At 41.2% G+C, this 25590-nt stretch overlaps 1 protein-coding gene across 42 annotated transcripts in view; it reads left to right on the forward strand.

Moving 5' to 3' along the window:
• Nucleotides 1-25590, forward strand: part of PLCB4 (phospholipase C beta 4) — a 474866-nt gene that overhangs the window by 159909 nt on the left and 289367 nt on the right. For 25 of the 42 annotated variants that reach the window (XM_060397124.1, XM_060397137.1, XM_060397141.1 and 22 more), the window contains one exon: nt 20597-20655. The exons of 2 other annotated variants lie outside the window; for them this stretch is intronic. Coding sequence is in view for 15 of the 40 variants with exons in the window: in XM_060397119.1 (XP_060253102.1) it covers nt 20671-20673 (3 nt within the window). In the remaining 25 variants the exon portion in view is untranslated. Of the gene's footprint in view, nt 1-20596; nt 20674-25590 lie in introns of all 42 variants that reach the window. 15 more of the 42 variants (XM_060397119.1, XM_060397117.1, XM_042230396.1 and 12 more) reach the window with 1 other exon arrangement.

A 25590-nucleotide genomic window follows, 5' to 3' on the forward strand; every position in this document is an offset into this window, starting at 1 on the left:
AGAGGACCTGGCGTGCTGCAGTCCTCGGGGCTGCAAAGAGTCGGACACAACGTGGCGGCTGAACAACAGCAGCGTGATTATGCGCATCTGTCAAAATTCATGTATACCAGGACGAGTGCATTTTACTAAGTGTGAGTAAAAACCAGGGAATGATCCCTCTTGATTATTAAAGCCAACAATGCTTCTGAGTCCAGGCACTGATGATGTCTCAGTGTCTTAGGAGGGTGAACGCATCTGTGTCTTAGCTCCTCATTTCGTTTTACTTCGGGTGCTGGGTGGGGTCTCCTCGTGAGACTTTGTCTTGCTTCAGGTAGTACATGTTGAATTTTGAGGTCAGAAATAACAGTGGCAGAAAATTGTCCCCCAGTCTCCCAAAAGTTGTTTCAGAGGGACCCTCCCAGCCTATTAGCCTAGCATGCTGATAAAGATGGAGAACATGCTAGAGCTGTAGATAAATCAGCTGCTTTAGTTCATTCATGAAATCAAATGCAAATGAACAAGGAATAGAATCAGGGCAGGCTCTTGCCCATGCAGATTATTCTAGACTGTGCCTTTGGAGCTTGCCTATTCAACGTGGTACCCATGTCAAGGTCCTGCCAGCAGCAGCCATGTTCCGGGTCTTGAAAAGTTTGTAGAGTTCAGCTCCATCAACAAAAACTCAAGTTGTTGCTGCATCCCAGTGAATTGGGCCCCAGTGGGCCAGCTAATGATGTAATTTCTCATGAAGCAAGTAGTCTATGACCAAAAAAAATGATCTGACAGACATAAATATGTGTCTCAGAGTTATATAAATCATAACAAGAGAACTTCAGGCATTGAGTGGTTCTTGTAAACTGTGATGTACTCTTTTTTTTTTTTTTCTTTCTATTCTCACTTGCTGACTGGAAGATGCATTTTATGTTTGTGAAGAATTTGACTACATAAAGCTTTCTGAGGTCATGATTCTCTGATCAAACCAGCACTGTTTCCATTTTTCTAGACTGTTCTGTATCTTTTGCCTTATGTGTACCTGCTTATATACAACTGTCTCAAGAATGCTGTAAATCTAGATTGATCTTGAGACCAGCTTCCTACCAGCAGATTAGAAGTGACATTTTAATCAGATTAAAATGAAATATTTCACTCCAGTATTGTTCTGTTGTTCTAGAACAGCAGCTCTTGGGTTCCTGTTGTTACTCTTCTTAGTTTAATTTGCACACATTTTTTCTCAGTGTGCATTGCTGTTTGAGTGCAGAAGTAGGGATAGGGGAGAGAGCAGTAACTGAACACCCACCTTGGACTGCATGAATGTGATAAGCATTTTTCATATATTATTTCATTTAACTCCATAACAGTGAGTGAGGTGGATGATTTTGCTGCTTTACAAACAAGGAAACTGGGGCCAAGAGAGGTTAATTGACTTGTATTCTCAAAGATAGGTCTCTCTCTTCCCAAAACCCGCTCTTTTTATATCCCAAGGCTCCATCTGGGAATAGTATTCTCTCATCTTGTTTCCACTTTCTCTGGAGGATGGAGAGTGCCCTGGTCTTTTGAGATTGAGCCCTGGGCCTCTTGTCAGGCCTGGTCTGAGAACCAAATCTGCTCTCCCTTATTTTTCAGAATCCCAAGAGATTTGGCCTAATTTAATGTATTTTTCAAAGCTGCCATCAAATACTTATTACCTGTTTCTTTCTCTTCCATCACTGCCTGAAGAGGAAAGTTGAGTCTCAGAGTTTCATGGCTATGAAGAGCAGACACACAAGGCTTTTTTAGCATAATAATTTCACTTCTAATCAGCACAGGGAAATAGGAAAGCAAAGAAAGAGAGAGAAAAACCCAACAGAAAAAGTTACAAAGATTCAAAAATATTGGTTGGCCAGAAAGTTTGTTCATTTTTTTTTCCCCAGTAGGATATCTTTAGTAGTGCTTAATTGTCTTTAACTTCATTTGAAACAATTTTGTTAGATTTTATTGTGACAGCTATCATATCAGCATGCATTAAAAAAGAAAGAAAAAAAACACTGGTTAAAACTGAAGATGGAAGAAAAAAAGTATTTTTGGCATATTATGCTTTATTATTTTAAGAAAGGTAACAATGTAACTGATAAGCAAAAAATATTTGTGCCATGTAATTTCTCATAGCAGGAGAAGGTGCTGTGACTGATCAAATGTGTCAAAAGTGGCTCGTGGTTTTGTGCTGGAGATTTCTCACAGGTTGATGCTCCATGGTTGTGTTGACCAACTGAAGTTGATCGTGGTCAAATTGAGACTTTAATAGAGAATAATCAGTGTTATACCATATAGGACATAGCCAACATACTCAAAATATCCAAATCATGTAATGAAAACTGTTTGCACCAGCTTGACTACATTAACCGCTTTGATGTTTAGGTTCCACATAAGTGGAAAACTGCAAGGAGATCCAACCAGTCCATTCTGAAGGAGATCAGCCCTGGGATTTCTTTGGAGGGAGTGATGCTGAAGCTGAAACTCCAGTACTTTGGCCACCTCATGCGAAGAGCTGACTCATTGGAAAAGACTCTGATGCTGGGAGGGATTGCCAGGCACAGCAAACGCTACTCTTCATCTGAAGGTGATGCTGTGTATACGGTGGAACTGAAAGGGAGGTAGTCTTCTAAAATGATCTTCCAGAAAACCAAATGATTAACTCTGGCAAGTACTGCTCCCAGTGAGACCAACTGAAAGCAGCACTCGATGAAAAGTGTCCAGAATTAGTCAACGGAAAACACATAAACTTCCCTCAAGATAAAGCGAGACTGCATGTGTTTTTTGATGACCAGGCGAAGACTCTTACATCTTGGTTGGGAAGTTCTAATTCATCTGCTGTATTCACCAGACATTGCACCTTTTGATTTCCATTTATTTCAGTCTTTACAGAGTTCTCTCAATGGTAAAACTTTCAATTCTCTTGAAGCCTCTAAAACGCACATGGAACAGTTCTTTGCTCAGAGAGATAAAATGCTTTGGGAATGTGGAGTTATGAAGCTGCCTGAAAAAATGGCAGAAAGTAGTGGAACGAATGAAGTCCTCTTCATTACAGGCGACTAGAATGCAAAAGTAGGAAGTCAAGAAACACCTGGAGTAATAGGCAAATTTGGCCTTGTAGTACAGAATGAAGCAGGGAGAAGGCTCATAGAGTTTTGCCAAGAGAACACACTGATCATAGCAAACACCCTCTTGCAACAACACGAAAGAAGACTCTACACATGGACATCAGCAAATGGTCGACACTGAAATCAGATTGATTATATTCTTTGCAGCCAAAGATGGAGAAGCTCTATACAGTCAGCAAAGCCAAGATTGGGAGCTGACTGTGGCTCAGATCATGAACTCCTTTTTGTAAAATTCAGACTTAAATTGAAAAGGTAGGGAAAACCACTAGACCATTCAGGTATGACCTAAGCCAAATCACTTATGATTATACAGTAGAAGTTGGAAATAGATGTAAGGGACTAGATTTGATAGACAGAGTGCCTGATGAACTGTGGACAGAGGTTCATGACATTGTACAAGAGACAGGGAGCAAGACCATCTCCAAGAAAAGGAATGAAAAAAGCAAAATGACCGTCTAAGGAGGTGTTACAAATAGCTGTGAAAAGAAGAGAAGTGAAAAACAAGGAGAAAAGGAAAGATATACCCATTTGAATGCAGAGTTCCAAAGAATAGCGAGGAGAGATAAGAAAGCCTTCCTCAGTGATCAGTGCAAAGAAATAGAGAAAAACAATAGAATGGGAAAGACTAGAGATCTCTTCAAGAAAATCAGAGATACCAAGGAAACATTTTATGCAAAGATGGGCTCAATAAAGGACAGAAATGGTATGGACCTAACAGAAGCAGGGGATATTAAGAAGAGCTTGAAAGCATACAGAGAAGAACTATACAAAAAAAAGATCTTCACAACCCAGATAATCATGATGGTGTGATCACTCAACTAGAGCCAGACATCCTGGAATGTGAAGTCAAGTGGGCCTTAGAAAGCATCACTACGAACAAAGCTGGTGGAGGTGATGGAATTCCAGCTGAGCTATTTCAAATCCTAAAAGATGATGCTGTGAAAGTGCTGCACTCAATATGCCAGCAAATTTGGAAAACTCAGCAGTGGCCACAGGACCGGAAAATGTCAGTTTTCATTCCAATCCCAAAGAAAGGCAATGCCAAAGAATGCTCAAACTACCACACAATTTCAGTCATCTCACATGCTAGCAAAGTAATGCTCAAAATTCTGCAAGCCAGGCTTCAGCAATATGTGAACCGTGAACTTAGAGAACTAAGGTCCGTCTAGTCAAGGCTATGGTTTTTCCTGTGGTCATGTATGGATGTGAGAGTTGGACTGTGAAGAAGGCTGAGCGCCGAAGAATTGATGTTTTTGAACTGTGGTGTTGGAGAAGACTCTTGAGAGTCCCTTGGACTGCAAGGAGATCCAACCAGTCCATCCTAAAGGAGATCAACCCTGGGATTTCTTTGGAAGGAATGATGCTAAAGCTGAAACTCCAGTACTTTGGCCACCTCATGTGAAGAGTTGACTCATTGGAAAAGACTCTGATGCTGGGATGGACAGGGGGTAGGAGGAGAAGGGGATAACTGAGGATGAGATGGCTGGATGGCATCACGGACTCAATGGACGTGAGTCTAAGTGAACTCCGGGAGATGGTGATGGACAGGGAGGCCTGGCGTGCTGCGATTCATGGGGTCGCAAAGAGTCGGACACGGCTGAGCGACTGAACTGAACTGAACTGAACTTCGAGATGTTCATGCTTGTTTTAGAAAAGGCAGAGGAACCAGAGATAAAATTGCCAACATCCTCTGGATCATCAAAAAAGCAAGAGAGTTCCAGAAAAACATCTATTTCTGCTTTATTGACTAAGCCAAAGCCTTTGACTATGTGGATCACAATAAACTGGAAAATTCTGAGAGAGATGGGAATACCAGACCTCCTGACCTGCCTCTTGAGAATCCTATATGCAGGTCAGGAAGCAACAGTTAGAACTGGACATGGAACAACAGACTGGTTCCAAATAGGGAAAGGAGTACGTCAGGGCTGTATATTGTCACCCTGCTTATTTAACTTTTATGTAAATTACATAATGAAATGCTGGGCTGGATGAAGTACAAGCTGGAATCAAGACTGCTGGGAGAAATATGAATACCCTCAGATATGCAGATGACACCACCCTATGGCAGAAAGTGAAGAGGAACTAAAGAACTTCTTGATGAAAGTGAAAGAGGAGAGTGAAAAAGTTGTCTTAAAGCTCATTTTCAGAAAACAAAGATCATGGCATCTGGTCCCATCACTTCATGGGAAATAGATGGGAAACAGTGGAAATAGTGTCAGTCTTTATTTTTTTGGGTTCCAAAATCACTGCAGATTGTGACTGCAGCCATGAAATTAAGAGACACTTACTCCTTGGCAGGAAAGTTATGACCAACCTAGATAGCATATTCAAAAGCAGAAACATTACTTTGACAACAAGGTCCATCTAGTTAATGCTATGGTTTTTCCAGTGGTCATGTATGGATGTGACAATTGGACTGTAATGAAAGCTGAGTACCAAAGAAGTGATGCTTTTGAACTGTGGTGTTGGAAAAGACTCTAGAGAGTCCCTTGGACTGCAAGGAGATCCAACCAGTCCATCCTAAAGGAGATCAGTCCTGAGTGTTCATTGGAAGGACTGATGCTGAAGCTGAAACTCCAATACTTTGGCCACTTGATGCAAAGAACTGACTCACTGGAAAAGACCCTGATTCTGGGAGGGATTGAGGGCAGGAGGAGAAGGGGATGACAGAGGATGAGATGGCTGGATGGCATCATGGACTTGATGGACGTAAGTCTGAGTGAACTCCAGGAGATGGTGATGGACAGGGAGGCTTGGCGTGCTGCGATTCATGGGGTCGCAAAGAGTCGGACACGGCTGAGTGACTGAACTGAACTGAACTGTACTTCGAGATGTTCATGCTTGTTTTAGAAAAGGCAGAGGGACCAGAGATAAAATTGCCAACATCCTCTGGATCATCAAAAAAGCAAGAGAGTTCCAGAAAACATCTATTTCTGCTTTTTGACTATGCCAAAGCCTTTGACTATGTGGATCACAATAAACTGGAAAATTCTGAGAGAGATGGGAATACCAGACCACCTGACCTGCCTCTTGAGAATCCTGTATGCAGGTCAGGAAGCAGCAGTTAGAACTGGATATGGAGCAACAGACTGGTTCCAAATAGGAAAAGGAGTATGTCAAGGCTGTATATTGTCACCCTGCTTATTTAACTTTTATGGAGAGTACATAATGAAATGCTGGGCTGGATGAAGCACAAGCTGGAATCAAGACTGCTGGGAGAAATATGAATACCCTCAGATATGCAGATGACACCACCCTATGGCAGAAAGTGAAGAGGAACTAAAGAACCTCTTGATGAAAGTGAAAGAGGAGAGTGAAAAAGTTGTCTTAAAGCTCATTTTCAGAAAACGAAGATCATGGCATCTGGTCCCATCACTTCATGGGAAATAGATGGGGAAACAGTGGAAATAGTGTCAGTCTTTATTTTTTTGGGTTCCAAAATCACTGCAGATTGTGACTGCAGCCATGAAATTAAAAGATGCTTACTCCTTGGCAGGAAAGTTATGACCCACCTAGACAGCATATTCAAAAGCAGAAACATTACTTTGACAACAAAGGTCCATCTAGTTAATGCTATGGTTTTTCCAGTGGTCATGTATGAATGTGACAATTGGACTATGACGAAAGCTGAGTACTAAAGAAGTGATGTTTTTGAACTGTGGTGTTGGAGAAGACTCTAGAGAGTCCCTTGGACTGCAAGGAGATCTAACCAGTCCATCCTAAAGGAGATCAGTCCTGAGCGTTCATTCGAAGGACTGATGCTGAAGCTGAAACTCCAATACTTTGTCCACTTGATGCAAAGAACTGACTCACTGGAAAAGACCCTGATTCTGGGAGGGATTGAGGGCAGGAGGAGAAGGGGATGACAGAGGATCAGATGGTTGGATGGCATCACCGACTCAATAGACATGAGTCTGGGTAAACTCTTGGAGTTGGTGATGGACAGGGAGGCCTGATATGCTGTGGTTCATGGAGTCTCAAAGAGTCGGACCCGACTGAGTGACTGAACTGAACTGAATTGAAGTGAAATAAAACAGTGAATACGTTGTTCAGTAAAGTTCTTGGTGAAAAAAAAAAATATGTCTTTTATTTTTACTTACCAGTCAAAGGAACTTACTGGCCAATATGTAGTTGGCCAAAAGATTTTAAATCTTAATACTTGAGCCCAGCTTATGTATTACAGCTCTTGAAATTCTTCTTAGGTATTATTTCTTAGGAGATACTAGAAGTCTGTTTAATAGGGATTAGTTATTCATTTCTATCATGGATCTATGATCCAAAACAAATGCAAGTTAGTACCACTCATGAAATTTCCTCTCCTGCCAGATTGTATTTCCCAGTGACTGTCTAAGCTCTAAGGATTTCATTATAAACCTGTAGAAGAGACTTCCAGAAAGCAGAGATATTTCATGTTAGTTTGACTCACTGGAGGGAATTGAAAAAGGAATATGCCTGTAATCAGAGCCACACATGGGAGTTGAAATGTTCTGTATGTATAAACTACACATAGGATTCCAAAGACTTAGAATGCAAGGGAAAAAAAAGAAGGATTGTATACAATCTAAAAAATTTTATATAAATTACATATATTTCAATTACATAAGAGAATTCTGCAAATACTGGGTTAACTCTATTACTAAAGTTAAATTCACTGCTTTAAGCTTATAATTCTCAGATTATTGTAGATTTGTGTGCAGTTGAAAAATATAACACAGAGAGATCCTCTTTACCCTTCACCAATTGGTACCATCTTACACAGCTTAGATATAGCATCACAACCACAAAATTGACATGGATATAGCCCACTGACATTACTTAGATTTTATCAGATGTACATGCAACTCATATGTGTGTGTTTAGTTCTGTGCAGTTTAATCACCTGTGTCGAGTTCCAACGATCACTGTCAGGGTCAAAATACATAAGAACTCCATCGCAAGGATCATGTGCAAGATACAGCCTGTATGAACTGTATGGCCTACATCTACCTCCGCGGTGGTCATAGGCCACCCCTCTCCTCCCTAACTCCTTGAAGTCATTAATCTGTTATCTATTCATGTACGTTCGTCATTGCAAGGATGCCCTACAACTGGAACTGTATAGTACATAACCTATCGAGATTAGCCTTTTTGCTTCACTAAATTCCCTTGAGGTCTCCCCAAATTGCGTTATTAAGAGTTCTTCCCCTATCGTTGCTGAGTAGTATTCTGTTTCTTTTTACCTGTTTAATGCGGCTCCTACAAAGTTTAAAATTGCATATATAATGTATACGTATGACTGAGTCCACTTCGCTGTTCACCTGAAACTGTCACAACATTGTTGTCAGTTATACCCCAATACAAAACGAAAAGTTTAAAAAAGTAAAATTAAATTTAAAAAATTATATACGTAACTTACGGTTGTGGCTTTTATTGTATTTCTGTTGGACACTATTGGTTTAAATGTGTAATCAAGAAGCATATTTCTGTTTCAATTGCATTGAATTTCTGACATCCTGTGTTAAATGATGGGGCTTCCCTGGTGGCTCAATGGTAAAGAGTCTGCCTGCCAATGTAAGAATTAGGTTCAGTCCCTGAGTTGGGAAGATCCCTTCGAGAAGGAAATGGCAACCCACCGCAGTATTCTTGCCTGGGAAATCCCATAGACAGAGGAGCCTTGGGGTGGCGAGCTACAGTCCATGGGGTCACAGGTCAGACACGATTTACTGACTAAACCACAGCATGCTAAATGCTGCATTTTGTTGTGTTAACTGTAATATCAGGTTATTTGGAAATGAATGAGGGAGTAGTACCTTTAAAAGTCATTTCAGGAGAGTAAGATCGTCTCACTGTCTCTCGCACTCCCCTCCTCACACTTTTTTCTTCTTTTGGTCAGTTTTCAGTAAGAAAACCTGTGTATTGGTACACTCAAAAGAAACTTTTCATGAGGTTAGGCAGCAAGGGGAGAGTTTCTGGCAGCTGCTGCCAGTGGTATCAGTACACTCGTTTGAGACTAATTAAATGACTCATATTTATCTGATATTTTCCCTCTCGGGAGACTCAGAAGCCTTTCTTTCTTTCTTTCTTTTTTTTAACTTAAGCTTCAAAAAGAAACCAGCTCAGTTAGCTTATGATGCAAAGAAGAAGCAGGACACAGGGACACTTCAGAGCAGATTAGAACTGAGGTAAGGGATAATACCATTTTCAATTAAAATTGCCTGGGGAAATAAGGTAGGCAGAGAATAATTACCTGGGTTGGCACATATCCAGCTTTCTAAAACAAAGACCCTGCTTAAATATTCTGAGGGATCACTGACAACCGTAGGCAGCCAAAGACCTTAAGAATTATGTCTGATCTTGAAACTATTTGAGTGGCTGCAGGATGCTGCAGTGCATAGGAATTTTAAGTCAGTTTCATGAGAAATTGTAAGAAATAAAACGGGAAAAGCCAAGACCCCACAAATAAGCAACTACACAAAGCAGCAGATTAAAGGGAGGATTCTTGGACAAAATATATTTATATTTCTGTAATTTCTGCTCTGTGCCCTCTAGGGCTTTGGAACTGAGATGGAACCATGGGGAAACATAAAGAGAATGGATTAAAGGACATTCTAATCACTCACCTCCTCACACAGAGGGAATGGGGTGGTCACAGTCCTTGATCATGTGCATTGCAGGCACCCGGAATGATCACCAAGTAAATGCAACCTGGCGTGGGCTCATCCAACCTAGCTGTGGAAATGAACTGTTGCTAGAAAATGTTCTTTTTAAAAACTTATTTATTTATTTTTTATATATGAATTTTCCTGTTTTTTTTATTTTTTTATTTTTAAAATATAAATTTATTTATTTAATTGGAGATTAATTACTTTACAATATTTTATTGGTTTTGCCATACATCAACATGAATCCGCCACAGGTATACATATGTTCCCCATCCTGAACCCCCCTCCCTCCTCCCTCCTCATACCATCCCTCTGGGTCATCCCAGTGCACCAGCCTCAAGCATCCAGTATCATGCATCGAACCTGGACTGGCGATTCGTTTCATATATGATATTATACATGTTTCAATACCATGCTCCCAAATCATCCCACCCTTTCCCTCTCCCACAGAGTTCAAAAGCCTGTTGTATACATCTGTGTCTCTTTTAAATTGAAGTATATCTGATTTACAGTGTTGTGTTTCTGCTATACAGAGAAGTGATTCAGTTACAGATTATTTTTCATTTTCTTTTCCATTATGGTCTATTGTAGGATAATGAATATAGTTCCCTGTGCTATACAGAAGGACCTTGCTATTTATTCATTCTACATATAATAGTTCACATCTGTTAATCCCAAACTTCCAATCCACCCCTTCCCTCATCCCCCATTAACCTTGAAAAGCAAGTGTTCCTTTAATACAGATATCAGGATGTAGTACTGTGGCCTCCCTCCCAACACCACCTCCACCTCCATCTCTGCCTCCAGGGACCTATTGTTACAGCTACTGAGCACATGCTTCTTCAGTTCCATTGTGTGTGTGTGTGTGCGTGCGTGCGTGTGTGTGTGTGTGTGTGTGTGTGTGTGTGTGAGTCACTCAGTCATGTCTGACTCTTTGGGACTCTGTGGACTGTAGCCCATCAGGCTCCTCAGGGAAGAATACTGGAGTGGGTTGCCATTCCTGTCTCTAGTGGATTTTCTCGACCCAGGGATCAAACCCAGGTCTCCTGAATTGCAGGTAGCCTCTTTACTGTCTGGGCCACCAGGGAGCCCCTGCTGTGACTGGATGGAATTGATGGGAAAGGTCTGAGGTTATGCAACTACAGCTTTTTCTTTTCTCATGACCTAAAGAAAGACTCACTTTCTTCCCTCTAGTAGGAGAGTCAGTGGTTTTTCCTCTTTGCTTCTAGTGTTAGGTTTTGCTTTGTTGCCATCTTTTTGTAATCTTTTGGTTTCAAAATGTAAGATAATTTTGGAAGAAGTAACAAAGAGAAGTAATCAATTACAGCTTTCATCTCTCCTCTTCCAAATAAAGATATAGGGGCTTAAGGAATGCTTGCATTATTTTCTTTTCTTAAGAAGACTTCATAAGCTTGTTTGGACAATTAATGGTTTTAAGAGCAAGGATCCCGAGTTTGAATTTGCATGCCTTTGTTCACTGTCTCCATGACTCTGGATCAGTAATGTAACTACTCCGTGTCTCTGTCTCCTCGTCTGTAAAAAGTTTCCACTATATAGAATTTGGTGAGATTTAATGAGCGAATATATACAAAGTGCTGAGAACAGCTTCTGGATTTAGTAATGTCTCTTGTTTTGTTGTTTGGCTGCTAAGTCGTGTCCGACTGTTTGCAGCCAAATGGACTGCAGCATGACAGACTCCTCTGTCCTCTACCGTGTCCCAGAGTTTGCTCACATTAGTGTCCATTAAGTTGGTGATGCTATCTAACTATTTAATCCTCTACTGCCCCCTTCTCCTTTTGCCTTCAGTCTTTAGGGTCTTTTCCAATGAATCAGCTCTTTGCGTAGGTGGCCAAAGTATTGGAGTTTCAGCTTCAGCATCAGTCCTTCCAATGAATATTCAGTGTTAAACTCCTTTAGAATTGACTGGCTTGATCTCCTTGCAGTCCAAGGGACTTTCAAGAGTCTTCTCCAGCACCACAGTTCAAAAGCATCAGTTCTTCAGCACTCAGCCTTCCTTATGGTCCAGCTCTCACATCTGTACATGATTACTGGAAAAAACCAAAGCTTTGACTATACAGATTTTTGTTGGCAAAATGATGTCTCTGCTTTTTAACACTCTGTCTAGGTTTGTCATAGCTTTCCTTCCAAGGAGCAAGCATTTTTTAAATTTCATGGCTGCAGTCACTGTCCGCAGTGATTTTGGAGTCCGAGAAAATAAAGTCTGTCTCTGTTTCTACTTTTTCCTCATCTGTTTGCCATGAAGTGATTGGACTTGATCTTAGTTTTTTGAATGCTGAATTTAAAGCCAGCTCTTACACTCTCCTCTTTCACCCTCATCCAGAGGCTCTTTAGTTCCTATTGGCTTTCTGCCATTCAGTTCAGTTCAGTCACTCAGTCATGTCTGACTCTTTGTGACCCCATGAATTACAGCACACCAGGCCTCCCTGTCCATCACTAACTCTCAGAGTTCACTCAAACTCATGTCCATCGAGTCGGTGATGCCATCCAGCCATCTCATCCTCTGTCATCCCCTTCTCCTCCCCCCGCATCCTTCCCAGCATCAGAGTCTTTTCCTATGAGTCAACTCTGCACATGAGGTGGCCAAAGTATTGGAGTTTCAGCTTTAGCATCAGTCCTTCCAAAGAACACCCAGGACTGATCTCCTTTAGAATGGTCTGGTTGGAACTCCTTGCAGTCCATGGGACTCTCAAGAGTCTTCTCCAACACCACAGTTCTGCCATTAGAGTGGTATTATCTGCATATCTAAGTTTGTTGATATTTCTCCTGGCAATCTTGATTCTAGCTTGTAACTCATCCAGCCTGGCAGTTTGCATGATGTACTCTGTCTGCATAGACATTAAATAATCAGGGTGACAATATACAACCTTGTCGTGCCCATTAGTTGGTTATTATTACTATCATTAATGTTTTGCTTTTTCTGGACCTTTCAAGTGGTTTTGCTTTCTAACCAAACATGTTTTTGAAGGAAGATAACCTAAAGATTGTCATATTTTTTCCAGTTAAAAAAGTCTTAATGAATATGCCATGTGCTAGTGATTATATTAAGCATGCTTTTTAATTTTCTTTTTACTATTAGTATGCCTATGTATATGTTGTCTCTATGTAACTTCTAAACAGTGAAATGTGTTGTGTGAAAAGCAGTTAAGTTGGTTGAGACTGTGTAGAAAATATAACAATTTAATTAAAAAATTTTTAGCCCATGGTGTTATTTGGGCACTTAAAATTTATTTTGGGCCCTTCTAGGTACTAGTTATGTGTTTGTTTTCTTCTCTCTTTTGTCTTTTTTTTATCTTCTTCTACCCCTCCTTTTCCTCCTTCACAATATCAGTTGTCTACACATATGATTTCACAAGGTTCAGTTCAAGCTCAAGGAGAGAAATGTCTCATATGCATCTGGAAGTTGGCAGGGAACATGCATTCTTATGGTTGGAGTGTTAGCTGCTCTAGTGATGCGTGGGGGGCCTGTCCCAAGTGTGCTCTCTCGTTCTAACTTCAGGGCATCCTCTCTGCTAGCTGGTCAGCTTTCCTTGTGACATGATGTCAGCTTCCAACCTGAGAAAAAAAATGCATGCTGATGACAAATGCAGGCAGTAGGCAGGTATTAGGTACAGCAGGCAGAAATCTCAGATGGCCCAGGACCCCCAGCCTGGAAACTGTGACCTTGATGTCATTTCTGAAATGTGGTTATGTTGAGTGGCATGGTTGACTTTAAGAATGAGGTTTTCTTTGGTGGGTGTGTCCTAGTCAGCTGAGAATCTAGAAGGGACTCAAGATAGTTTCAAGGAGAGAGAGGAATTCCACATGAGAGAGAATCTCTGTTGCTGAACTGGACAATGGTGGGGCCACGTGGCCGGGAGTGTGGGTGGCATCTGGGAGCTGGGCGTGGCCCCTGCTGACAGCTGGCAGGAAGTGCCCTCAGTCTTGTGACTGTAAGGACATGAGACTGGCCAGCAATCTGGAAGTCATTCATTCCTCAAGCTCCAGAAAGGAAGGAAGGCAGCCTAGCAGAGACCTTGATTTTAGCCTTGTAAGGTGTTCAACAGAGAACCCTAAAGCTGGACCCAGACTTCTGACCTACAGGACCACAAGCTAGTAAATTGTTGTTTTAAGCCATGAAGTTCATAACAGTTTTGTGACATAGTCACAGAAAACCAACATACGAGGGAAACCAGGCAAAAGAAGGTAGGTGTGTAATTGCAAAGCCATTGCCATTATTTAGAGAAAAATATAACACTTTTAAAATAACCCATAATAAATTCCTATGAAGAACCCCCAGTTAAACATTTTAGAGCCAGTGAGCCACAATAAATGTAACTCTTCTGGGTTTCTCAAGGTGGTCCTTTCAGGCTTTGGGAAGGGCAGAGGAATGATGAGGCTGCACCCTCGCTAGACGTTTCGTGCGTCATGGTGACAGAGAACGTGCCGTCAAGGACGGTGGACACTTTCCCGCCTTCCCCATCTTCTGCGGTGCTGACTGAGCTTTCACTTGGTTGCGGGGGGTCACTAACCCAGGGGCGAGAGGGGAGCTGGGGCACATGGGTGAGGGCCACCTCCTGGGGGTGATCCAGAGGGAGGTGCTGGGGGGCCGGGCGGACCCAGGTCTTCTCAGGAGGGCCAGCCACCTCTCGGTTCTGTCTGGAGACCAGCATCCTGGGTCTACATTGCCCAGTCTTCCGGATGTCCAAGTGCAGCTGGGATTCCGAAGATTTATGGGAAATCTCCCAGCACGTAACTGTTAGCCGTCAGCTCAGACGTTAGAAGGTCACTGTGCCAGATGAAGCCCTTGGCAGCCCCTCCTGCAGCGTAGCCCAGAGGAGCCAGTGTGCGCGCAGCATGGAGTGTGAGTGCCAGGGGACAGTGGTTTTGCTCGCTTGGTCACTGTCCTGTCCTAGTGTCAAGCCGCGGGGTGCACGGTACATGCGCGTGGAGTGGCTCGGAGGAGAGAGCAGCATGCTTGTACTCTCTGTGGAACTATCCAATGTGATCTTACTTTGCTGAAACAGGTTTTAAAGATCTGATGGCTTTTTAAAAAAAAAATTGGAAGTGTAGTTGACTTACAACGTAGTTAGTTTCAGATGTAAGCAAAGTGATGGACACACACATACACACAGATGAGCTATATGTCCTTTTCAGATTACTTTGTGTGGTTGTGCCAACAGTGTCCTTTGGGCCCAGCCGATCCCTCTCTTTTACCTGCAGCTCCACTGAGGGCTCTTCTGGAAGTCATCGGCAGTGAGAGGCGTCAGAGGAGGAACTGTGCATTCTGCTCCGTGTGCTGGCCCTGTCCCGGGTGCCTGCCCTGGCTGTCTCCCTTCACCCTCACCCTGACTGCTGAGATAGGTGCTAGCAGTACCTCCCTCTTACAGATGCAGAGTGGGCTCAGAGAGGCGCAGCCAGTTGCTCACAGACCACGCAGCTGGTAGACGGTTGTCCTCGGTTTCCTCTGGCGGCCTTCTCCTCGCTTGCTGCTCGGGGTGTGCTGTGGAGCCAGCAGCATCAGCACCTCCTGGGAGCTTGGTGGAGGTGCGGAGTCTATGGTCTCCATGAGGATCCTGTCTCAAACAGAATCTGCTTTTCTACCAAATAACTTTGGCAATTTGTATGTATGTAAAGTTTCAGAGCTCTAAACTTAGGTTATTCCTGAGCCACTTCTGTGGATTTGGTAAAATCTCTCTTTCATTTGAACTTATTACTCATCTTTTCCACTTAAACATTTTCACTTAAAAAGAAAAAATAACTGATAAGTAACTAGTAACATGATAACATTACTATAGTAAATAGCTATTAGTGTATTTGTTGTGATAGAATTAAGTTCAGTAGAGACTGACATAGTTTTTCATGTTTAGAGGTTACAGTAATGTATATGCACTGTATACTCTCTCTCTGTGTGTTGTGGTAAAATACCTGCATTTTACATATAAGCTGTACCTTGAGTAAAAACTGTAATAAATTATACACTATCTCTGTGGGCCACGAGTGGGAGTGTGTTTCCGCTGTGGTGCTTTGTAAATGCGGTCCCCAAGTCTTCCCCTCCCGTGTCCACGCCCTTGAAGCGTCAAGCTCCCATCAGGTGGTGGGGCTGCCTCTCCATCCTTGGAGTCTGGGCCTGACCACGTGGTTTGCTTTGCCTGCTGCTACGGTAGCCCATGTGACACAGCAGAGGCTCATGCAGGGGGACCCACACTCTTGCTGTCCTCACCAACTTGGGATCTTGGTGTGAACCAAAGTAAATGTTTACTGATTAAGTTGCACAGGTTTGCGGTGGTTGGTTACACTGTGCAGACTCACTGATATGACAGTGCTCTAACATTCTGTTTGTAACACAGTACTTTTGCATGTCTAATAGCAGGTTGGAGTGAGAGAATCTGTTTTGATTCAGTCTTGCCCAGTTACTCTTCACTTGAAAACGAAATTTCAATATTGAATATATCGGGGAGAGCACTGAATGCTAGTCTTTTGTGTTCAATACATAGATTCATAAAAACAGGCCTCTCAATGTGAGTCTCTTATATTTGTAGGTTTTCTTTTTCTCCTCCACTGAGCAATAAAAATATCACACTTGGCTAAGCTCCCCACTGCTTTGAAATAAGACTGTATCTCAAGCACTGTGGCATCTGCCATTAGTGGTACTTTGCAGGCATATACTCTTCATTGGCAAAAGAAAAATATAAATTTATTTCCCATCACAATAAATCCCATGGAGAATTATAATAGTCTCTTAAAAATATAAATATTCACCAGTTACTGTTCTCTTGGAGAGTGTAAGTATTTTGTTATTTTTGAAAGAAGCCAACTTCTATTCACTGGCAAACTTACTGAAAGTTAACCATTTTTTAAACTTCAATGAAATGTCATTTATAAAGCATAAAATTCACCAACTCAAAATGCATGATTCAGTGGTTTTTAGCATAAACACAAAGTTACGGAACCATTTTTACAGTCTAGTCTCAGAACATTTTCATCACCCCAAAGAGAAATCCCACCCCCTTGAGTGAGTGGTCCCCACCTTCCCTGCCCTTCCAGCCCTGTATAACCACTAACCTGCTCTCTGCATCTGTTCAGTTCAGTTCAGTTCAGTCACTCAGTTGTGTCCGAGTCTGCAACCCCATGGACTGCAGCACGCCAGGCTTCCCTGTCCACCACCAACTCCCGGAGCTTACTCAAACTCATTTCCATCCAGTCGGTGATGCCATCCAACCTTCTCATCCTCTGGCGTCTCCTCCTGCTGCCTTCAATCTTTCCCAGCATCAGGGTCTTTTCCAATGAGTCAGTTCTTCGCGTCAGGTGGCCAAAGTATTGGAGTTTCAATGTCAGTATTAGTCCTTTCAATGAATATTCAGGACTGTTTCCTTTAGGATGGACTGGTTGGATCCCCTTGCAGTCCTAGGGACTTTCAAGAGTCTTCTCCAACACGACAGTTCAGAAGCATCCATTCTTCAACACTCAGCTTTCTTTTATAGGCTAACTCTCACATCCATATGTGCCTACTGGAAAAACCATAGCTTTGAGTAGATGGACCTTTGTTGGCAAAGTAATCTCTTTGCTTTTTAATATGTTGTCTAGGTTGGTCATAACTTTTCTTCCAAGGAGCAAGCGTCTGTATCTGTGGATTTGCCTGTCCTGGACATTTCATATACATGCAGTCATACAATATGTGGCCTTTGTGACTGGTCTTTCATTTAGTATAATATTTTTTTAAGGTGCATTCATGTTGTCACATGTATTTGTATTGCATTTTTTTGATTGCTGAATAAAATTTATTGTGTAGATATACCACATTTTAAAAACCCATTTCTCAGTTCATGGATTTTGAGATTATTTCAACCTGTTGGCTATCTTGAATAATGCTACCATGAAAAAATACATTAAATTTTCTTGTATGGACATAATTTTCATTTCTCTTCGGAATTACTGGTCATATGGGGGAAGATCCCTGGAGAAGGGAATGGCTACTCACTCCATTATTCTTGTCTGGAGAATCCCATAGACAGAGGAGCCTGATGGGCTACAGTCCAGGGGACCCCAGTCAGTCATGACTGACTGACTAACACACACATATATGCACACGCACAGTCATTCTATGTTTAGCAGTTTGAGGAATGCCAGACTGTTTTCCAAAGTGACTACAGCATTTTATATCCCAGAAGCAATGTAGGAGGGTTCTGATTTCTCCAAATTCTCATCAACACTTTTCTTAAACTGTTTTCTGATTAAAGTTATCCTAGTAGGTGTGAATTGGAGAAGGCAATGGCAACCCACTCCAGTACTCTTGCCTGGAAAATCCCATGGACAGAGGCGCCTGGTGGGCTGCAGTCCATGGGGTCGCAAAGAGTCAGACATGACTGAGCGACTTCACTTTCACTTTTCACTTTCATGCACTGGAGAAGACAATGGCAACCCACTCCAGTGTTCTTGCCAGAAAAATCCCAGGGACGGGGGAGCCTGGCGGGCTGCCGTCTATGGGGTTGCGCAGAGTCGGGCATGACTGAAGCGACTTAGCAGCAGCAGCAGCAGCAGCAGCAGGTGTGAATAAGTATCTCATTGTGGTTTTGACTTAATTTTATATGATGGTTGAGCATTTCTTTATGTATTTGTGTATCTTTTTTGGAGAAATGTCTATTTAAATTATTTACTCATTTTTAAATTGAGTTATTTTTTATCACTAAATTATAATAGTTCTTCTTAAAATATTCTGGATATAAGTCTCCTATTAGATACGCAATTTGCAAAAATTTTTTTCCATTTTGTGGGTTGTCTTCACCTTCTTGATGGTGACCTCTGAAGCACAGAACTTTTAAATTTGATGATGTCCCACTTACCTATTTTTTTTCTTTATTGTTTGTACCTTTGGTATTGTTTCTATGAAACCATTGCCTAAATCCGTGGTCACACAGACTTGTTTCTATGTTATATTTACTTCTAAGAGTTTTATAGTTTTAGCTCTTATGTTTACATCTATGATCCAGTTTGCACTATTTTTTGTGTGTATGGTGTGAGGTAGGAGCCACCTTCATCGCTTTGCATGTGGATTTCTAGTTGTCCCAGCACTATTTGTTGAATAGTGCTTTTCAGCAAATATATTTTGTTATATCTTTTTTGTTATTATATTTTTACATTAAAAAATATTTTTGTTATTATCTTTTCCTCTTCAGTGGGCTTACATTCTTTGAAAAACAGCTTTAGTTTATACCAGCATTAATAGGATCTGGGATTTGGGGACTTTTTATAACTATTTATTAGATTTTCTTCTATGTTATAGAAAACTGTCCTTCTTTTGAAGGACCAAATGCACACACAGAGACACGTAAACACAGAGATTTGTAGAGGCTGATACACAGACACGCATGCTTACTCATCCATTCAGTCTCTTCTTTACCAAAGACCCCATTTACATTCTTCAGCACCTAGAGTAATAATATTTGGATGAAAAATTTGGTAGCTTAAGGCCATGATTCACATATGAGTATAGCACCAAGTCAGTTACAGAGGTTTGTCCATCATATCCCAGTAGCTAAATAGTTCATGACAAACTGTTTATACTGATTCACCTCTACATAGTTAAGACATTGGGAAACATTGGGTTTCCCAAATGTTGTAATATCCTAGCCATGGACAGAAGTAGAAAGGCTTATGGAATAATGCATCAGGTTTATGCTAGATAGTTACTTAAGGAATTAGAAAAGGAAAGCAAAATGTGTCCAGTATTTAAGTCTCTGGTTACAGAGACTTAAAGACTTGGGCACCTAGTGGTCTCTCAAAATGAAGAGCATGGTATGGCAGAGTTATTAATCAGTGAGCTTTTTTGGAACTGAGCTTGTTTCACAGTCCCAGGAGGTAAACAGTTTTAACTTCGCAGCCCTAGGCAGACCATTCAGTTATTCATCTGTTTATTGACAATGTGAGAAGTACCTAGTGCATGATAGGCACTACCTTGGTGCTGGGTGTATACATCTTGGTTCTAATCTTTTCTTTTTTTTAATGACATAGTTTTCATTTGTGGCTGTATTGGGTTGGCCAAAAATTTTGATTGAGTTTTTCCATTCAATGTTACAGAAAAGCCTGAATGAACGTTTTGATGAACCTTTCTACCTGGGAGCTTACAGTGGACATCTCCATAAATAGACGATGGTCTTTCCAAAATCCCAGTTCAGATTTTAAAGATATCATTTTCCATGTCTGGATTGCCAGTTTTTCTGCCTCTACTTTCTTTTTAGATGGAAATGGACTTCCTCTTACTTCTGTGTACTTTTAACACCACCAGACCTGTGTCACTCCCCCACCCCACACAACATCTTGGAAAGATCTTGAAGTCTAAATTCAATGTCAAGTCCAAAATCTACGTAACAACTTCTTAATGAAGACGATACAAAAATACATATAAAAAAATATTGACTGTTTGTACACAGATGCAATTTCATTGTAAATCTTTCCTGTTCAGCACTGCTCTTTGAAAAGTTTCTTAAAATTACCATCAGTTTTACTATCAATCAGGAAAAGATCATTGTAGCTACTTCTAGAACATTTTGAATATCCTTGTTCAACTGCTGCTTAATTATTTTGGTAGGTCAAGAGGCTGAATTGGAGATCAGCAGCTTAATAGAGTATATAAACCCTGTAGGCTGAGTGTAGCAGTAACATTTCTGATTTGATGATTATGTGTTTTTGTCCTCTGTTTAGAAACTGTCACTAATTTATTAATGTCTCTTTCTGATGAGTTTTAGAGAATGCTAGGGGTTTTTATTTTGAAGTTCAGAGATTTCCATGAGAATTCCAGAAGTCCTTTACACTTACTTTTCTCTGTTCTGTGTCGTTCCTTCACAGAGGACAGCGCTGCAGCTGGACTAAGCAGAAGTCACCTTTAGCCAGACCCAAGCCATCTGGTATGTACTCTGCACATGGTGCGTAAGAGTTGATAGTTTTGTGGAGTTCTAGAACTTTCAGTCTGTAAAATTAATCCCTTCGGTCATGCTGTTGTCCCATCTGAAAGGACTCTCAAAACTGGTTCACAGATGTTTTCTTTGATGGTGTAGAGCACTCATCACCTGGCAATTTCTGGATTCAAGTCTATTTATTCTACCAGCTTCGGATGCTTCCTTTTCTGCTAGCTTTTCTGCTTGCTGTCTGCACTGACTATTGTGTACATTCAGTAGTCACTAAGTCGTGTCTGACTCTTTGTGACCCCATGGACTGTAGCCTGCAAGGCTCCTCTGTCCATGAGACTTCCCAGGCAAGAATGCTGGAGTGGGTTGCCATTTCCTTCAGATATTATTATTAAAGTTACTGTTTTGTGTAGTTCTTTCTGAGGAGAAATGTATATGACTTGTTTTTAATCTTACACACATTTTGTTTAAAAAGATTCTCACAGATGCGAAGTCACTGTCAGCCTGAATCCACCCTCTGTTTTATGGGAGCTACCTAAAAAGATGATGTAATTAACTCCTTCCAGGGTTTCTCCGAAGTTCTGTTTTACAAGTCTTTAACAAAATGCTAAAATGGAAATCAGAAATATATATGCGCAGTTCTTTTTATTTATAACTGATAAATTGCCCATGCTTTATTCAAGAGCCAGAGTCCTAATGAATGCTCTTTTTCAACTCCTTTGGCCAATTGCTATTTTCTTCTCGGTGTTGTAAATAAAACATTTGAACTATATGTCATTTCTTACTTTAAGGGACAAGAAGTAATTTTATAGTGATCACATGAGAAAAATAACCAGCAGATTTATATTTAGAATAAATATAAATTCTTAAATATATAAATATATTCTTTAGCAGGTAAAGAATCTGCCTGCAATGTGGGTTACCTGGGTTCCATCCCTGGGTTGGGAAAATCTCCTGGAGACGGGAACAGCTATCCACTCCAGTATTCTGGCCTGGAGAATTCCCTGGACTATATAGTGCATGGTGTTGCAAAGAGGCAGACACGACTGAGCGACTTTCACTTTCACTGATATCACATGTTCTTTGGGCTTCCGTTGTGGCTCAGCTGGTAAAGAATCTGCCTGCAATGGGGGAGACTTTGGTTTGATTCCTGGGTTGGGAAGATCCACTGGAGAAAGGATAGGCTACCCAGTCCAGTACTCTTGGGCTTCCCTTGTGGTTCAGTTGGTAAAGAATCTGGCTGCAATGTGGGAGATTTGGGTTTGATCCCTGGGTTGGGAAGATCCCCTGGAGAAGGGAAAGGCTACCCACTCCAGTATTCTGGCCTGTAGATCCCATGGACTACAGTGGATTCCAGGCTCTACGGACAGAGAAGCCTGGTGGGTTACAGTCCACGGGGTCGCAAAGAGTCAGACACAACTGAGTGACTTTCACATCATGTCATGTCTATAAGTGAGCCCCAGGTCCCAAGAATTTAAAATCAGTATTATTTTCTTCTCCATGTTTCGTGCCATGTCAGACATTCCATTATCTCCTGGCAGGGCTCATGGCTGATTTTCTTCCAGCCTTTCTGTGAGAGGAGGGAAGACTCATACTACCTGTCAAGTTCTCCATACTACCAGATCAGTACTTAACTATGACAGAAGAAGATCAAGAAAGTAGATTTATTATTGAATGTTCCTACTTATTTTTAGTCAAGTGCAGTATATTTTACTGTTCCCCATGGATGATTCATACATCATGTCTCAGCAGGCACACTCAAGTTGGGAATCTAAATAATTCACTAGAGACTTTAAATCAGTGTGGACAGGATATCTACTTTTTGGTTTCTTTTTAATGTTTTTTTTTTTTTTTGACTATCTAGTTTCTCGGTATAATCATTGTATTATCCTTAAAAAATAAGTATTGTTCATCATCATCTATTTTACATGGTCCCTATGAAGAATTAGGTATTTTGTGAAAAGAAAGACTTAAGAATAAAAAAAAATAACCTAGAGCTTAGATATTGTTTGTTCTATATTTTATGTTTTCTTGTATATTAAGTGGTATAAATGCCACCCATTTGATTTTACAAAGACTTTAGGTGGCTTTGAGGCTTCCCTTGTGGCTCAGGTAGTAAAGAGTCTGCCTGCAATGCAGGGACCTAAGTTCAATCCCTGGGTTGGGAAGATCCCCTGAAGGGAATGGCAACCCAATCCAGTATTCTTGCCTGGAGAATCCCACAGACAGAGAAGTCTGGCAGGCTACAGTTCATGGGGGTCACAAAGAGTCAGACACGACTGAGTGGCTGACACTTCAGATGGCATCGGGCCCTGGGACAGCTAACATATAACGTGGGCTCCTCTTCCACCCCCAAACCTGATAGGACCTGATTGAACCTGGCGTCTCACTTGTCACCAGGGTTTTGATTGTCATCTTTGTGTTAGGCTTGCCTTTTCCCAGGGAGAAAATTCTTGGGTGTTTCCTGACATCCTCTTCTAAAAGTAAAAGCATTTTACTCTAGCAACATTCAATTGTTGGCTCTCTTTAATAATGAATTTTTATCCTGAAGTGAAATCTGATACTTTTATAAGGTCTTCCCACATTTAAAATTGGAAATATCTGGACCCTGGCATCTGAACTATTCTTGTTTCATCTTGAACACTGGCGTAATTTTGTCATGATTCCAACAGTGGGAAGTACATATGTTCTAAGTGGGTTACTTTTTTTTAGGACTATTACATCCACAGTAGGCATTCTGAATATATTTTAATTCCTGTAATGGCAAAAGGTATATTTTATATTTTTCTTATTTAAGTTACGTTCAGCTTAGCTTTTCATCAGTGTTAAAATAGAAAGAATTTAAATAAACCAAATGAGATGAATTATCCTCACTCTTTTATTTCTAGCTTCAGAGTAAGTCTTCTTAAAGAGGACTTTATTAGTTTGGTCAAACCAAAAGCTGTGTTCAAGTTTCATGAACGAAAACAACGCTTGACACCTACTGACATGTTTTGTTTGCATTTCAAAGATATACTGTTTGCAAGGCAAAACTTACCTAGTGTTGGGGGTTGCATTCTTCCTTTTGCAGTGACTTGAAATTGTTTTTATTAAATATTGGTTATGTACAGAATTTATACTATCAGTGTCATATATGAAGCTCAGCAAACTTTAAGCTGACTTTATTTTTACTTCTACTTTTGAGCTTTATACACTGCCCTCACCTTCTTCACACCTGGAGAAAAATATGTTGTGCCAAGTTATTAACATCTTTTTTCTAGATCTAAGACCTTTATTCTAGGGCTACTGCATTGCTCTATGGGATCAAAGAGACTTCCTGCTTATTAAACAGTGGTGAGTGCAGCCATTTTAAATACTGAAGTGTTACAGAAACTTATCCGAGGTACAGAAACAAGGATCCGTTACACATTTTCTTGGAGCCTATTCACACATCACGAAAGTCTTGGCTTGGGCGCCGCTGAGCAGACCTGAGATGGGATTTCTGCAGGAGTGTTTTATTAGGACAGCATTCCTGGGAGGATGAGGGAGTGGGCAAGGGAAGGGAGAAGGGAGCCAGACAGGGGAAGGTGTGGGCAGTGTCTCTGCCTCAGCCCAATACCTGGAGGAGCTCTGGAGCACAACTGCTCCAGGAATCTGCTCCTTCTGCTCTAGGCGAGGGAGTTGGCCTTCCCGTCTCTGCCTCAGACACTAACTGTGGGCTGGCGGGAGAGGGGCTGCAAACCAGGGAGCACTTGATTCTGTATCTGCAGGTGAAGCAGCTCTGGAAGTTGAAGAGTGCTTCTCTTAAGAAATGTGCGGTTGCCATCTTTAGAAGCAAAACACAAAAGCTGGGAGGTGGGCACACAGGACAGTTAAAAGGTACCAGTGGTATCTGGACAGACACTGGAGTATCTCCTTTACCTAGTCACATGTTGTCTCACCTAGTTCCTCACTCATCCGGGCGTATTCTTCATCCCTTAGGCCATTTCCTGGTGTCAGTTACATTCGTTTTCTTGCTTCGAGTTGGTCATGAGCTGCTGCTTCAAACAGCAGAATCCTAAAGTGACTGCAGTGTTGAGCGATGCCTAGGTAGTTTTCAGTAAATAGAGATGCTACATGTATTAGAGTTAGAAGAAAATAAAAATCCATAATTTTAAAGCTTTCCTTAGATGGGTGTCTTCATGGATAACAATTTCAGTGCCCTGATAAAAGAGGCAGGGATATTCTGTGACTATATTGTTGGCATTTATTCTTGCTAGAAACATTTCCAAGCATACATGTTAACATGATGATTTCTCATTCTCATCTATTTTAACCATCCTTTTAAATTTTATATTTTAGCTTTTGCCTTTAAAAGTATTTTCTTAAACCTTTTATGAAAATATATGGTGTTTCTGAACTGAATTGAAATGATGGTGTTTCCTTTTAGTCAGTTCAGTTGCTTAGTTGAATCCTACTTTTGTGACCTCATGGACTGCAGCACGCCAGGCTTCCCTGTCCATCATCAATTCCCGAAGCTTGCTCAAACTCATGTCCATCCAGTCGGTGATGCCATCCAGCCATCTCATCCTCTGTTGTCCCCTTCTCCTCCTGCCTTCAATCTTTCCCAACATCAGGGTCTTTTCCAATGAGTCAATTCTTCGCATCAGATGGTCAAAGTATTGGAGTGTCAGCTTCAGCATCGGTCCCTCCAATGAATATTCAGGACTGATTTCCTTTAGGATGGACTGGTTGGATCTCTTTGCTGTCCAAGGGACTCTCAAGAATCTTCTCCAACACCACAGTTCAAAAGCATCAATTCTTTGGCACTCAGCTTTCTTTATGGTCCAACTCTCACATCCGTACATGACTACTAGAAAAACCATAGTTTGACTAGACTGACCTTTGTTGGCAAGTAATGTCTTCGCTTTTTAATATGCTGTCTAGGTTGGTCATAACTTTTCTTCCAAGGAGCAA

The sequence above is a fragment of the Ovis aries genome, chromosome 13 (assembly GCF_016772045.2).
Source record: "Ovis aries strain OAR_USU_Benz2616 breed Rambouillet chromosome 13, ARS-UI_Ramb_v3.0, whole genome shotgun sequence".
NCBI classification, from domain to species: domain Eukaryota; kingdom Metazoa; phylum Chordata; class Mammalia; order Artiodactyla; family Bovidae; genus Ovis; species Ovis aries.